This window comes from Branchiostoma lanceolatum, chromosome 9, assembly GCF_035083965.1.
Source record: "Branchiostoma lanceolatum isolate klBraLanc5 chromosome 9, klBraLanc5.hap2, whole genome shotgun sequence".
NCBI classification, from domain to species: domain Eukaryota; kingdom Metazoa; phylum Chordata; class Leptocardii; order Amphioxiformes; family Branchiostomatidae; genus Branchiostoma; species Branchiostoma lanceolatum.
The window spans coordinates 17,782,416-17,798,025 of NC_089730.1; the positions used below are offsets into that span (position 1 = coordinate 17,782,416).

The 15,610-nt window shown below is 39.0% G+C and overlaps 1 protein-coding gene across 1 annotated transcript; it reads left to right on the forward strand.

Moving 5' to 3' along the window:
* The first annotated feature begins 1,857 nt into the window (after window positions 1-1,857).
* Window positions 1,858-15,280, forward strand: LOC136441176 (protein-associating with the carboxyl-terminal domain of ezrin-like). The gene is made up of 14 exons (XM_066437302.1): window positions 1,858-2,234; window positions 3,109-3,294; window positions 3,993-4,106; window positions 4,447-4,503; window positions 4,843-4,942; window positions 5,116-5,221; window positions 5,461-5,538; window positions 7,299-7,438; window positions 9,014-9,216; window positions 9,951-10,119; window positions 10,824-10,932; window positions 11,640-11,794; window positions 11,921-12,792; window positions 13,104-15,280. The coding sequence occupies exons 1-14, from the start codon at window positions 2,061-2,063 to the stop codon at window positions 13,173-13,175; spliced, it is 2,535 nt and encodes an 844-aa protein (XP_066293399.1). The 5' UTR covers window positions 1,858-2,060; the 3' UTR covers window positions 13,176-15,280.
* The last annotated feature ends 330 nt before the right edge of the window (window positions 15,281-15,610 follow it).

The following is a 15,610-nucleotide window of genomic DNA, read 5'->3' on the forward strand; positions in this document are numbered from 1 at the left end:
ACGTTCGACCTGTCAGGACTCGACACACCTGTTCATAGCCTTGTCATCCACATAGGGCAAAATGGGGGAAAGGCAGTCCATAGCCATTTTGAGGCCGCAGGTACAGTAGCCTGGTCTCAGTCTCCACTGGTCGGCTTTTGTGTGTTTTACCGGGTCCAGTCTGCTATATCGACCCGTTTCTGTCAGATTGTCTTCTTAGCTGTTATATAGAGTTTCGCAGCCACCGTAGTTTCGCCGCCGACGTAATTTAATCCAAGGTCGTAAACCAACACCCCGAGGAGCTAAGCTGTCTGGGCGGGCGGGGGTCACTGCCAGCGCCGTAGAGATATCGGGGAGCCGCCGATGGTATGGTTCCCACTTCCCAGGCTACAGGTACAGTGGGTTGTTATCCACTGTGTCTAGGGAACGGTATTGGAAGGCGGTGCCCACGCCTCTCACCACCTTTTGCCTCCTCCGTCGAGGTACCCAATTTCTACACCAGGGCGGAGTTAGAAATGCCGTGTAAGTTACTTTTCCCAACCATGAACGCCAGAATCGAACCCATAACTTATCGATTTTGTGTCCTCTAGCCTAACGACTGAATCTGACGTCAAACAAAGGTGTAGCATTGATATTATTAAGCGGTCGTTCGACCTATGCACGTGCACTCAAGCACTACTCAAAGATTATTTGATAGCAACTCGAAGAATACTTAATGACTACTTGAAGAATAGTGCCCGATGATGGCTTATTGGTAGAGTATCACTTTGAATTCGGTTAGAAAGTTCCTCTCAGATGGGGTGTAGAGAACCACGCCTTGCTAATTCTTTTAAAAACTTCTTAGTCAGGGTCCTTCCCGGTGTGAGTGAATCAAACCTTAAAAGTCCGGTCTCCATCTTGACATCTTGAGTAGGTGATAGTCACCTGTTATGTCAGACGTCCTTCCACAAATGTTGTAAATCTCAAGGAATTAATAATTCAAGAACTCATGATATAGTCATGCCTTTTTTGAATCACGCGAAGGAAATGTATCGATCCATGGATCCAGCTCATTCTTAGCGACATCTGCCACTTTTTTTTCTGGTAGTTACACTTTTAAACGATTCTCCTCCCATGCAGATATCATAGTATTGTTAACAGGCAAAGGCATTTATGTCTGGATATTTTGCACTACTTATAATTACGAACTTGCCATACATTGTACCTGTTACATTTGTTGTGCAATAAAGTTTGAATTGAATTGAATGGTCTATACATGAGCTGGTTGGAAATGACCATTTGCTTCTTTGCTTTAGAAGCAATTAAATTTATTGCAGGTCGTCTCAGAGTTAAATCGCACATGGATCTGTTGCTGCATAGATTCAAAGAAAGAAAGAAAGGCAAGGATCTTGATCATGTGTGGGTCACACTAGGCGACACTGACGTGTTGTTGTTCTTTTCCTGTCGTTCTACAACCAGTCGACAGGGAGCGCTAAAGAGCGCATGAAAATGAACCCATCATTTTTATTTTGCATAAATCCGTGAAAGGAAAATAACAGTATAAATTATGTAAACACTAGATTAGATTTGATTGAAATGTTTTTCCTTGCGTTTTACCTTTTATTAACAATAGGTCTAATATTTTGTGCGTACTATTGTGTTTAGCATTCTTTTGCTATCAACATGTGAATCACACATCACGTTGGTTTAGTTCAATACATTTTAGGGGTGCCTGTTCAAAATTTGTTTTGTTATACCAAAATTTTAAACAGATATACAAATTAAAATTACTGATATCTTGATTGTATTATTGCAGATATTATTTGATGTGTTTTTATTCCCAAGAAATCATGTTTGAAAGTTTGAAATTTTTTAAATTTTAAATAATCCCCCTTTTGTTGGATCGTTCAATCTAAAGAGCCAACATGGCGTCAACTAGAGCAAAATAGTGAAAAGTCGCAGGCTATTTCGCGAATTTTCGCCAATTTCTGTCAAACCACGCCTACATTCGCACCGCCAAACTACTCGATCGTATTTGTGAATGTCTAGAATACATCTTTGACTACTTTTCCCTCAATTTTCTGTATTTTGGGGCTCAAAAAATGGGCTCCGAGTCGAGCACCTTGCAAGGGTGTGACTTCGAAGAAGAAGTCGAAACTTCGGAGAAAAACTGGACACTTCACTCCGCCAGGAAGAAGGACGGGTCCAAAGTGTCCGTGTTCGTCCACAAGTCCACGCAGCCGAAGGAGGATCCGGTCATACAGAATGCCGCAAAGGTACGAACTTGTTTGTGTCGTGTTTACGTGTGCACGGTGTTTACTGTGCTGACGTCACATGGGACACCGGAAACGGGAGGGGGTAGTGTGCGTAGTTTTAGAGACAATTATCATATGAAATTATTGCGATTGTTTATAAGATTCCTGTCCTTCATCCATGTGTTTTATTTGTTAAAAATTGTAAATTTTTAGCTATAGTACAAAGAGATATATTTTGAAGCTGAACATGTTACGTTATACATAATAATATGTACCTTATCATTATGTTTAATTACCAGAAGTGCCACGTTTGCCACGTAGTACTAGAGTAGGTGGTTGTCTGTCAAAAAGTGACCTGTCTTGTGGATTTGATTATTCAGAATACTAGTATTAATAAAGAACCTACAGGTTCTGGGTTTGAATCCTTTAACTAAGTAGCATGTCTAAATGTTGTGACCTTGGGAAAGGCACTATGACCATGCTCCATGTTTTTCCTCGCTCTGCTCAATGAAATTGAGTGCTTTAGTACCTATAATAGCTTTAGGTAGGGACGGCCTTTTAGATGGGATGTAAAGCTGCAGGTCTTGTGTTTGTGTAGAGAATTTTTCACCTGGACCTTTCTAGCGTGAGATCAGGACAAGTTGCGAATATCCATTTCCACTAAACTGTACTTGTAGTTATACTACAGAATTGTTTAATCCGCAAACTTAAGACACTATGAGAAGCTTCTTTCCCTTTCTTCTATTGTGCAATCAAATCCCTTTGATAAAATGATCTGACAGTAAATTTCCCTTACAATAGTTACACATTAAAGGAAATGCACAATACCGATGTTTATAAATAATTATGATTATCCATACCTGGAAAAAAAATTTTTTTAACACTTTATTGGTAGCAACTAAAGATCCTTCGCCACCCGACGATCCTGCGGTTCTTTGACACGTGTCAGAATGTGGAGGGAACGTACCTCATCACGGAGTCCGTACGTCCGCTGGAGCTGGTCATCGACGCGCTGACGTCAGCCGAGATCTGCGCCGGACTGTTCAACGTGATCGAAGCCCTCAGCTTTCTCCATGAAAGAGTATGTACCTGCAGTATCATTAACATTACACATACACACTGTACACAGTCATAAACATAATATGTATACTGAATCAGTTTATGTTTTTGACTGTACAGTGCAGTGGTACAGTGTGTATGTGTATGTTGAATATTCTATACATTTATATATATAATGTATAAGGTATTTCTAATGTTAGTTGCCCTATTATATATTTAATTAAATTTGCTATTTTTACCTCCTATTTGTACTTAATGTGTGTACTAATACAATGTAGTATGTTCTTGTGTATGTGCAATTTTTGTGTGCAGTTGTAATTTATCCCTGGTAAGATAAATAAATGAAATGAAATATCATAACTGGACTGTGTGAGTGTGATATAACGTTTGATATGGACATTGTGAGTGGACATGCAGAAATTGTAATGCTAATATTTCGGAAACCTGGGCCGTGATAACGTTTGATGTGGATGTTCCAGCAGAGTCTGTTGTTTAAAGTATTTCCACCTGTCAGGCTTCTACTCGTAACCCATTGGCATGCATAAAATAGTACAATTGCACTTCTCCTTTCAGTGGATTACTCCGTATCGCAAAACCGTGACACCACAAATATAAGGTTTATGTTATGATACTGTTTAGACCGTGAAAACTTCCTTGAAATTGAATCACAGTCTGTGAAAATGAATGAATTTGCAGTATATTTTGTTTGGTTCCCTCCAGGGTGGTGTGTGCCATAACAACGTGTGCATGTCCAGCATCTATGTGAGCGGGGACGGCAGTTGGAGACTTGGGGGATTTGAACATCTCTGCAAGTTTGAACAGGCAACTCCTGAGGTAATAAAGGCTGCTTAATGTCATCACATCACCCCTAGACCTTAGTATAAGTTCCAATGGGAGCTCTTGATCACTCGTATGATAAGTAGTCCAATCATCATCATCACCGGTTGACCCCCGGGGAGGACGGGGTAAGTTATATAGCAGTCGAATACGAGCTCAGGATTCTCTTTCCCTATGGAAACCAATCATAACAGCCTCCAACACCAACACCAACAACAGATACAGACAGTTCTCAAGTCTGAAAATAATTGGTCCTTTTTAAATATTTGTTATACTATTCTTTGAGTTTGTCAAATGTTGTTCAAATCAGATAATAATTGCTAATTTCTTTTTTCAGTATCTGAGCAAAGGTCGTCATCTTCGAAATGCCCAGTATCTTCCTCCAGAGGAGAAGGTTTGTGATTTAGAATACTAGAGATTCATGAAAAATGTGTACTAGTATTTTCCTTGAACTGTTCCACCAAGTACTGTAGGGCCTTTTTCTCAACATTTGCAGCTATGTTCAGATTTCACACATTCCTTGAACAATGTACATGTTACCGAATGATCAATGTGACATTGTTAGGATAACAAACAACATCCAGGAAGTTGCAACAAAGAAATTTATAAAACAAATATTGCAAATCTCCTACAATGTATTTTTAGGCCCGGATCTAAAACACAATTTAAATTTTCTTAAGTCTAAGCAAAATTGCAGTGTTTACATGCACATTACCATGTTTTATCTTTATAGGAAGATCAATACGTTCTGAATGTGCAATATGGCCATGCCCGGGATGCCTACGCTTTTGGTATCCTTGCTGAGCAGATGCTGGAATACCTTTCAGAAATGGGTGAGTACTTATATGTATAACACGATAAAGGAAACTTCTGGTAAAGGTAGTATATTATTAAGTCATTAATAAATAAATGTACTTTTGGTAAGACATGTCACCAAGGACAGTTATCATATACAATACAGCTGAGTTATGTTTGATTATTTGTTTATCATCATGTTTGTGTTTAGGCGGAATGTGTAAAACCTTTGAGCTGTCTGTGTCAGAGGGACTGCTACACCCAGATCCTAATGCCAGGCCAAAACTCAAGACTCTGCTCTCCGACAAAATCTTCAAGTAAGTTTTTTACTCTGTGCAAAGACAAAAATAGAAACATTTTGTAAGTAACAAAGGTGAACACTTACTCTCACCTCTCAAATAAACATACCGGTATGTATGTCTAAATTAGATAGAGAAATTTATCCAAAGTAAAAATATCTTTTATGTATTGAACTACATGTAGTTAACATAACTAGTATATGTACATTTTCATGGCTATGTATATTTACGATGTATGCCTTTGCTTTTTTCCCAAGGAATGACTATTTGGAGATTATGAACTTCCTAAAGAACATTACAGTCAAGGATGAAGAGGAGAAGAATTTTTTCTTCAGGTAATTAAGTTGCATTTTGACGTCAAGCATTTTCAAACCTGATGCATGAGTTAGAGTCCATTCCAAGTCACCGCACGGATGTTTGTTGCCATTGTTTAGAATCATTCTGAAACTTTTGTAAGTATTTATAATCCATATTCCATAGTTTCCAATCATTTCGAAATATATTTACACTTTCTAATTGTTCCCACGTTGTCGTGGAATATTAAAAAGAATTATGGCACTGAGAACACTATTTTTGATACTTTCTAAAGATTGATTACATCCCCCTGCCTTTATTTCGAATTTCCTATCTTTTTTTCGAAAGAAGAAATTCACAGTCTGCTGTTAATTAGTTAGATTACACCCAAAAATAGACGTAGAAAGGCAGCGCTCACACCCCGCCGTGCTTTCACGGCCGGCCGGTCGGGAGTAACGTAAACAAACAGTTAACGGGTCTACCAACAGCACAACAATCCGAAAGAAACATTATCAGTGCCTAATCCCTTGGCTTCCCTATCAATCAAAACGAAAAATCTTGCAGAAACCAGCCAAATGCGATAGAAATAACAGAAAGTACTGACGGAAGTTGTAACAGTAGGCTGTCGCCCTCCCCACAGGCACGCTAGGACATGCTCTGGGACTAAACAACTGACCTTCAGCAATTCCCTGTCCCAGTGCAAATCAAAAACGTCAATCAGCCAACAGGGTAAAGCATAGAGGCTTTATTGTTCCAGAGATGAAGAGTGTCAGATCGTGGATTATGTTTCGCAATCAAAACTTCATGCTCGCGCTCGTGTTGTTGCATTCCCGGCAGACGGCATGACGCGGGCTGTTTGCAGGGGAACACGCTGTCTGAAATATCATTATGTATCTATCTTTCAACATATGTCGACAGAGTTTAAGATTTGAAGTAAATAACCTAAGTATTACAGTATTTCAGTGCTACATTATTACTGTGAAATTTCGTATCTGTAATCATTTTACGTTGGTTTAAAGTATTTACAAGGAGTTTGCCCCCCTACACAAAGAATAGATTCTCCCAAGTAGCGGCGGCCTTTCCGGCTATCCCTTTGTATTGTGCCGAATGTCGGGCTAATTTGGCGTGGATAAACCTTTTGTTTTTGCTCATTACGTCTTGTCCTTTAACCACTATCGGTTCCTGATCGTTAGCAACATTTGCTGGCCCTTTTAGAGTAGCAAAACTACAGTTGATTTGTGCTTATCTGGACTAGAGGAACTCGGAGACGGTGTCACGGCACAGTGACTTTCCGCTCGGTCGGCGGTCCACGCCCGATCCAAAACAGGCTTTGTTAGGATTAGCGGCTCGTTACGGGGGGCAAATGACCCATATCTTTATTTCGAAATGTTTCGAAACTTGAAACAAATCAATTCATATTTCAAATTTGTTTTGAAAAATGATCTCTTTTGACAGTAACTTTCGAAATGTTTGCAAATTCTTGAAACATTTTCTAAAACATGGTACTCTCATATTTACTTTTTTTCTAAACATTTGTTAATATTTATAACAGTTTATTATTATATAACAAATATTCGAAGATATTATAAATATCCCTAAAAAATCCGTGTGGTGACTTGGAATGGACTCTAGTACATCTTAAATGTCATTTTTGTCTCCCGAGATGACATCACCGGTTCAAGGTTCAAATATGATTACATTATTATTATCATAAAAACAAAATAGACTTGTCTGTTAATTCATTTGTTTGTTACAGCAAAAGGTTTGGACACTGACTGGTATTTGTATTCCAATTTTGTAGCACACTTGCAGCCAAGGTGTACAGTCTTCCTCCTGCCCTGGTCGCAACACGACTGGTACCTCAGCTGATGACTCGACTAGTCATGGCTGAACCTGTAGCTGTGGAGTCTTTCTACCCTCACCTGCTTACTCCATCTACAGGTCAGTTCTGTGTACATCAGCTGAATCTTTAGGGACAGTCACGTCATCTTTCATCTCTTCATTAGTTTAACTATTTGACACAGAAGATCTGGCATCCAGTTTTCTCCACTTCGCAGTTTTCTGTACCTAATGTTTCACTTACAGGGTGCGAAATACCCGGTTGCGCACTTGCGCAGCGCAACAATATTTTGGTTGGCGCAACTTATCTCTTAACCCAGGTTGCGCGGTGCGCTACCTAAATTTTGGGCCGGAGAAATCGATTTTGCGGCAAATTCTTAGACGAAGTAGAAAATAATTGGACCAAGGAAGCTCACACACCCGTGTGGTGTGCACACACACTCGCTCTCAGTCTCGTAAATTTTCAAACCAAACATATAAATCGACCCCCAACTAAACAAGTTAATAAAGTTACCGATACTTTTTCACTCGTTTGCATCCATAGTCAACCTGTTTTGTTATGCCTGAAACGCAAAATTCGTCGGAAAGAGAGCGCGGCTTAGCGCTCGGCTCTTGGCCGCCATGTTGAATTCATCGACTCTCGCTGGATATCGCGTGATTGCGCGAGAGTTATGACGTGTAATCTGCAGTACCAGCAACTTCTGTTAGAGGGCAGTGTTTTAGTTGCTGTGTATTTCTATGGGCGAAATGTTGCTAGTGCTTTTTTGGGGGCAAAATTAAAAATTGCAGAAGTGGAGATGGAGCCACTGTGCTAATAATAAGCTGGGATTCAAAAATTCTTTACTTTGCAACAATGATTAGAGAATAAACAGAGTTGTTAAAATGTTGTGACAGTGAGATAAAAACTGGACAATGACATAGACTATTGTATTTATCTTATGATTATCATACATGTATATCATTAATAACTCACCTGTGAATTTTTCAATTAAGAATATAGGTAATTTTATTCCGGGGGTACTTTTATTAGATTTTGAAAATATGCCCAGTAGCAACTTTTATGTGAGGGATGTGATGAGAATAATGTAGACTCAGGTACAAGTCCTACTGCAGTGTAACTATTGCAGTGTAACTCTTCCTAGAGCAGAAAAAGCAAAAAGTCTATGGGTGTTGAAAAAGGATTTATTTGTACTAAAAAAATAGCCGTGTTACACATGAATTGTATAAGTTTGTTTGTTGTGGGTTGTGGTGTTTTATTTACATTTTATATCATTGAATTTTATTTTGAAACTAAAACATTTAAGCACCAGTTATATCGTTAAAGGCTATGAAATACTATGTACTTACAAAATATAATTTCAAGAAATCAGTGAATTTTAGGTGGGGCAACCTGAAATTCTGACGGGCAACCTAGCTTTCTACCTAGGTTGCACACCGTGCAACCTGGCTCAAAAAAGTATTTCGCACCCTGACTTATAATTAGTGCCATACCTACATTATGTAATCATCCTCCCATCTTTTCCATTGCCTAACCCTCTTTCTTCCTTCCAAGACAGTTCCTTGCATGATACTTTTTGATAATGATCATCATGATGACTATGACATGTGTCACAGTCATATGCACATGTATAATATATCTTTGCCATCATATCTTGACTCATGTTCTCTCGACTTCAGAAAAGACAAGGTCGGAGGAGTTCATCCCGGGTCAGGTAAACCCTGTCCTCCCCGCGGCGGTGTACCGTGAGCACGTGATCCCCATCCTGGCGGACCTTTTCGCTGTTCACGAGGAACATGTGCGCATGATTCTGCTGCACCATTTCTCCGCGTTTGTGGAACAGTTCGACCCCGAGCTCATCCGGAGAAGGATATTACGACAGGTTTGTTGTCTTCCAAAAGAAAATTGACAGTCGCATTTAAATGTTTGGGACAACGTGGTAGGTTTATAGTGCTTGTAACACAATTGACTCCAAAATAAACATTTTATGATAATATTCAACTCTCATATATATATAATTCAATGAACAACGGACATTTGTTTAAGATATGCTCCTCTCTGATGTTAATACTAGTAAACATTGAACCGTACAAATTATACTGGAAATCTTCCAGTTCTCTCTTCCTGCTGCCAGGCGATCAAAGAGTATTCTGTCCTGATGTCACAGTGAACACGGCAGAGGATTCAGAACCTGGTACTTGGGCTTGTGAAAAACATTCTTTTGGGAAGCAAACATCACAAACATTATGCACTGTTTTCCTCTCAAAGGAACGTTTTTGCGAGATGAGGTGCCAGTTTCCGGACTAGCTGCTGTGTTTACTGTGATGTCATGGAAGAAATGCCTTCTCTTCATTCCAACTGCAGTTTGGATCATGTTTATTTATTTATTGAAATGAATGGGTAACATGACATGTATAAATATATTGGGTAGTCTCTTCAGCCAAAAAAGGCTGATTTCCAAGAGAGATACAGATAATAGATAAAGGTTGTAACATAAAACAATGATTAAACAGGAATAGATATGTCAAACAAATCAATAACACTGAAATCATACAGTGCTTTATTGACACAACAAAAATAAGTGAATTCTCACCATCCTTTCCCTTGTTCCCACAGTTGCTGCTTGGTCTGAAGGACACCAATGACCAGATAGTAGCAGCCACCCTGCGGGCCTTGGCAGAGGTGGTGCCAGTGTTGGGGGGAGAAGTAGTAGTGGGCGGGCACAGGAAGAAATATTTCAAGGAGGGTCGACCCAAGTTTGCCACCTTCATGTCTTCTCCTGAAGGTAACATTATTCTCTAGTGTTATGGAACCATGCTTACTTTTTAACATAAAGAATCAATTGACCAAACCTTGGACCAGTCCTCTTGTCTTCTTTAGGGTTATTGAGGTCTCATTGAGCAGGGCAGAAGATTCTTTAGATTGAGAAGTCAACCCAATTTTATGCAGCAACTTTGAAGCAGTAACCATTGAAGGACCCAGACTCTCATTATCAGTTCAAAGTACAAACTCCGCCTCTGGTAAAAAGTGTATTTTGTAAGTGTTGTGTGTTTTGTGTCTCCCAAATCATCCTCAGTCAAAGGTTATACAATTCATTCAGATTTCAGTCACTCAGTGGTCTCCATCCAGTGAAAAGCGGGCTTAAGTCAGCAATGGAACCATCCATATACTCACTGTGTTCAGTCTCGGTTCAATAAAAATTGGTGCACTGACAGAGTTAGCTTCTTTTTGCCCCCTCCCAAAAAAGAGAACCTGAGGACTGATATTTTCTCGTGTGTTATTCATTCTGTGTTAAAGAGAAGATGAATCTTCCATAAGGTTGCAACTATATATACCAAGTTCACACAAATGAAGCAGGTTAACACTTACTTCCTTGTTCATTTCTGTGTAAATTTGTCTTGAATATTTGAAGCAGCTTGGAAAACATGGTTAGTAATAATATGATGTTTCTGTAAAATCTTTACGTTGTGCTATTGTTTTTGTTTACAGTGTCCAGGAGCAATGCATATGTGTCCAACCTCACAGCTGTGAGCGGGGTCATCAACCTGCCATTTGACATCAAGACTTCACCTCCCAAAGCAGCAAAACCCTCTGTCAGGTAAGAATACATACAGGTTGGGATCCTGTAAATGACCAATTCCGTAGTATGAGGCAGATACTTTTGATATTCAATCATTTCATGTTGTTCAATTGTGGTTGTTCTGGCATCTTTTTATTGTGTCCAACCATGGTAATAGTCTAAGGGTTGACATAGAAACAAATTTACTGGTCTTTAGCAACCACTCTGGCCTTGAAGAAAATAGTCTAAAAGCACTATTAACTGCGCAGTGCTTAGGAAGTGGCTGATGTTTGTAGGTAGATGAGTCCTGCCCAATACAACAGAGGATTTCCAGTCGAATAAGTCACTCAATTCTTTGATGATATTGAATTTGGAAACCTTCTGGTGATCAACAAATTTGTCTCAGTCGTTGACAGTGTGATTTTGTCACTATCTTTGATGCCTGGGTCAATGTTAAAAGGTTTAAAGTCACCAGTGCACCCACAAAAGCCCACAATGACCAATTGATCCTTATGCTTGCTTAAAGGTGATCACTAGTAATGGTTTGATCATACTTGCACCTTAATAGAAAAATCAATTTACTTCAATTTCATATAGAGGAATGCACTGTTTTTGGAACCAAAACATAAGGTTGCTTGATATCTTCAGCCTGGCACCAACTGTTTTCTTCATGGTGTTAGGCAGCAGGGAGACTGTTAAAATTCAAATTGTGTTGTGACAAATATGTAATCTATCGTTCAACACAGTGTTAAGCCATCAAAAGAAGCTGACAATGGTTCAGCCAAACGTCAGCTGGAGAGGGAGAGAAAGAGGGAAGAAATGAAGAGAAGGTCTGAAGAAAGGAGGAAGGAAAGAGAAAGAAAAAGACTGGAAAGAGAACAAGAAAGACTACTTTCAAAAGGTAGGAACATTTTCCATATAATCTTGCTCTTTTTTGTTTGGTTTACCTTTAAGTTCAACGTTTCTATACATTTTTTCTTCACTTGTATGAACATAAACAATGTTGTGTTTTGTTTTTATTCTCTAGCAATGGAAGAAGAAGAAAGAAGAGAAGATTCTGTAAATGAGATCAGTGACACCAGGGCTTCCACCAATCAAATCATTGCTGCCATGGAAACGAGACTGAATGACACCACAGAGGAGGCTGATGATTGGTCAGACTGGGAGGACACATCAGTGGGCGTGGTCCAGGCAAAAGAGGAGGATGCAATAAGCCAAGAGATAGAACAGGAGCTGGAAAAAATGGACAGTCTTCCACATCCAGATGAACATCATGAGTCTAAAGAAGACAACAACTTATTTCTAGACATAGTTCCCGCGAAAGATACCAAGACGTTAGGAGGTAAGGATGTCGGAACCCCGAGCGAGAGTGAGTGGGGCGGGTGGGGCGAGGATGACCGTCCGGAAGACGACCGTAGCGTCGGGTCCGCGTCCGTCCAATCGGAATCACCTAAATCAATGCCTAAGGACACAAGGCAAACCGCGACTCACTCAACGAGTGGGAAACACAGCACAACCAAACATTCCGGCATGAAACTAAAGGGTAGAGTTTCAAAAAGTCAAACAGAGGATACCAAATCAACAACTTACACGGACACACTCGATAAAACCACGAACAAAAGACAAGAACTGACCAGAAAAGTGGAGAGAAAATTGCGTACAAATCTTCAGCAAATTGAGGAAAAAGACTTGGGTAAAGACTTCGAAATAGAGGCTAAAGTCATCAAAAAGGAAGAGGATGACTTCTTTACAGATATGGTGCCGGAATTCAAGCCTGCCAGTGTTACACTGCTGTCTGAAGTTGAAGAAGTGTCCCTGACAGAAACAACTTCTACTGTTCAAAGCACAGAACATGAACACAGGGAACTGTCTGCTGTCTTTGCTGCACAGGATACAGAGGTAAATTTCTCTTATTTACAAACTACAAGTTGCATAATTGCTGTGTACTCTGCCTCGAAACTAGGTAGCACACTGCACTCTGTGGCCTCAGTTTGAAAATAAGCTGTGCCAAACAAAATATGGTTTCGCAGAGAAACTGGGTATTTCAAACGCTGGATGTCCTCACAAATACATGTGAATTATTAACATTGTAGACATTTTCTATGCTATATCCATACTAGCATATAAGTAGGATTTTGAATTGTATCTTTTGCTCTCCTTTAAAATGTTTGAAAGTTACTTCAAGTATTGTCTTCTGGCTTTGTCCACAGGTTGAAGCTGGATGGGGTGATGAGGAAGACATCAGTTTGGAGGATACAGATCTGACAATACCAGATGACTAACATGTCTCAACACATGTACACATTTACTTCCAGCTGTCGATAGAAATTCCCTTAGTGTTATACATAATGAGAATTCGTCAATTGTGGAGCTGCAATTGTAATTAACCTTAAACACCATTTCTATGGGGCTGTAAACATTGAGCTAGCAAGACTCTAATATTATATGCATTTGCAGTACAGTTAAAACTGGCCTGGCAACCACCATGCCATGCAGTCACAAGGCACAATGGCTGGGTTTACACAAATGTACATCAAAATCATCATACTTTTAGTCCAATTCTTACTCATTGGCACAATTGGCACAATTGCTCAGTTTACACACATGTTTGACTCGACTCAAAGGACTGCGCAAGGAGAATCCTAGGGCAATCAAGTAGCATTTTCTTGTAGGAAAAGTCTGCTTGAGCAGCCCAAAGCTCCTCAAACACAGCCCGAGTCGACTCTGAAAACTTGTGTGTAAATCAGGCTATTGACAGCCACTAACTGTCTCACCCAACCAACCAGCTACCAGTTATTAGTCATACAAGTCCAATTCTTTATAATGTGTGTATGCTTATCCAGTGGAAAGGGAGCCTTAGATAAGTTAGAATAATGCAGAATCACGTATTTGCACTGTTGTTGCGGGTTTTTATATCATGTAAATACTGAAAATTTGATTTGTTGTTTCGGGGTTGCCATCCTTATGTTATGCATTTCCTTGTTTGTTTTTTCCAAGCAATTTTTTTTCATTTTATTTGTAAAACTATGAACCATTGCGTCTTCCATGATTTTTTCCATTACAAAATTTTTTTGTACTAAGGATATGGTGTAGTGTGACAATTCTATATTGAGTCCAGCTCTTCGGGATACTTTCTCATTTTTATGGATGGTTTGATGCTGAAAAAACGAATCAGTACCGAGAACTGAGTTTTCAGCTATATTTCCCCCATCATTTTACCACCCCATGCTTACCATGCGAGATTTCATTTCATTCTAAAATTCTTCATCACTGAGATACTTTTTTGTCCAATTTTTATTCATTTTTCACAAGATCCCATTAAATGAACAAAATGGGATATGTAGTTTTCCAAAACAAGTTACAATATCACATTTTTCAAATATACAGGGTACAGATAAACTGTTTAACATTAAACACCAATATTATATATCTCTTATAGTAATTCATCGCAAGTATCCAATGCCTAAATCACATTTGTAGACAAACCTGTGCCACCCCTACATAAGAGCCACCAGGCCAGTGTGACAATGTTTAGGTGGTCTCTTAGAAATTTTTTCCCAGTGATACAAGCATCTAAACTCCGGTCTATAGTGACCATCAGTCCATGTACATTTAGACAGGATTTTTTTGTCCCCCAAGGGGTATTCATTATACATACTAGGTATTTACAAGATTGGAAAAAAAAGTCACAGTTGCCATAGATTTGTAGTCAAGCTACAATAAAAATGAAATATTGACAAATAGGTGCTTACTCTTATTTTTGTCTAGATACAATGTTACATTGTGTTACCCAAAAATATAAATCTTGAAAGTTTTGCGATGGTTTTCTTTTTGGAGTGACCTCTCCACCATGCAGGAAATCATGACACCATGAATACATGAATTGTGTAGCCGACTCGTATTATTCCTGTATTACTGAACAGCATTGTTTTAACCGCCAGTTTAAAACACTTCCTTTTCCTTCTACTGCGAGATAAAACCACCACAAAAGTAAATAGATTTACAAAACATGTATGTGGCAATGCGGTGACTTCAACATAACTCAACATTAAGACTGAAATCGTTGCACTGTATTTTACATTTAACGTCTTTTAAATGGTTGCATTGTGTGTATTTCTTTCTTTATTAAGTAAGCCATTAATTGCTGTTTTCATTCTTCATACGTTGTTACATCCCAAACTGGAGGAACATTAAAATGACTCCTCATGTTGTATAAAGTACATTATATGATTGCTGGTAAATCATTTCATGGTTGTTAAAAGTGGCAATACTATAGAGAATATAATTGTTACAAGTCGACATGGGTTGTAGCATACTACCAAAGTGTACGTAGCCAAAAGTACAGTAAGGTGGGTTTTCATTAAATTAAAGGAGAAATGCTATGAAATTGTCATGATTTTTTTTAGCTTGTTTTGAGGATAAGAGATTTTAATTATTGTTTATTCAAAGGATCTCCATTAGTGAGTACATGTATATAAATAAGCTTCAAATGGAGCTCCAAAAAAATGCTTACACCTTTAGGTCGCACCCAACGGAGAATCTGTGTGGTCATTGGTCATCGTTTGGCTTCAAAGCTGTGTCTAAAGCGGTGTCTAAAGATTTATCATTGTATACCAACTATAGTGTTTTTAAAAGTCATTTACATATATGCCTGTTTTAAAAGTGTTCGCCATCCCCAAAACTAGGTTTTGTTTAACATAGTGGTAGCTATTTAACA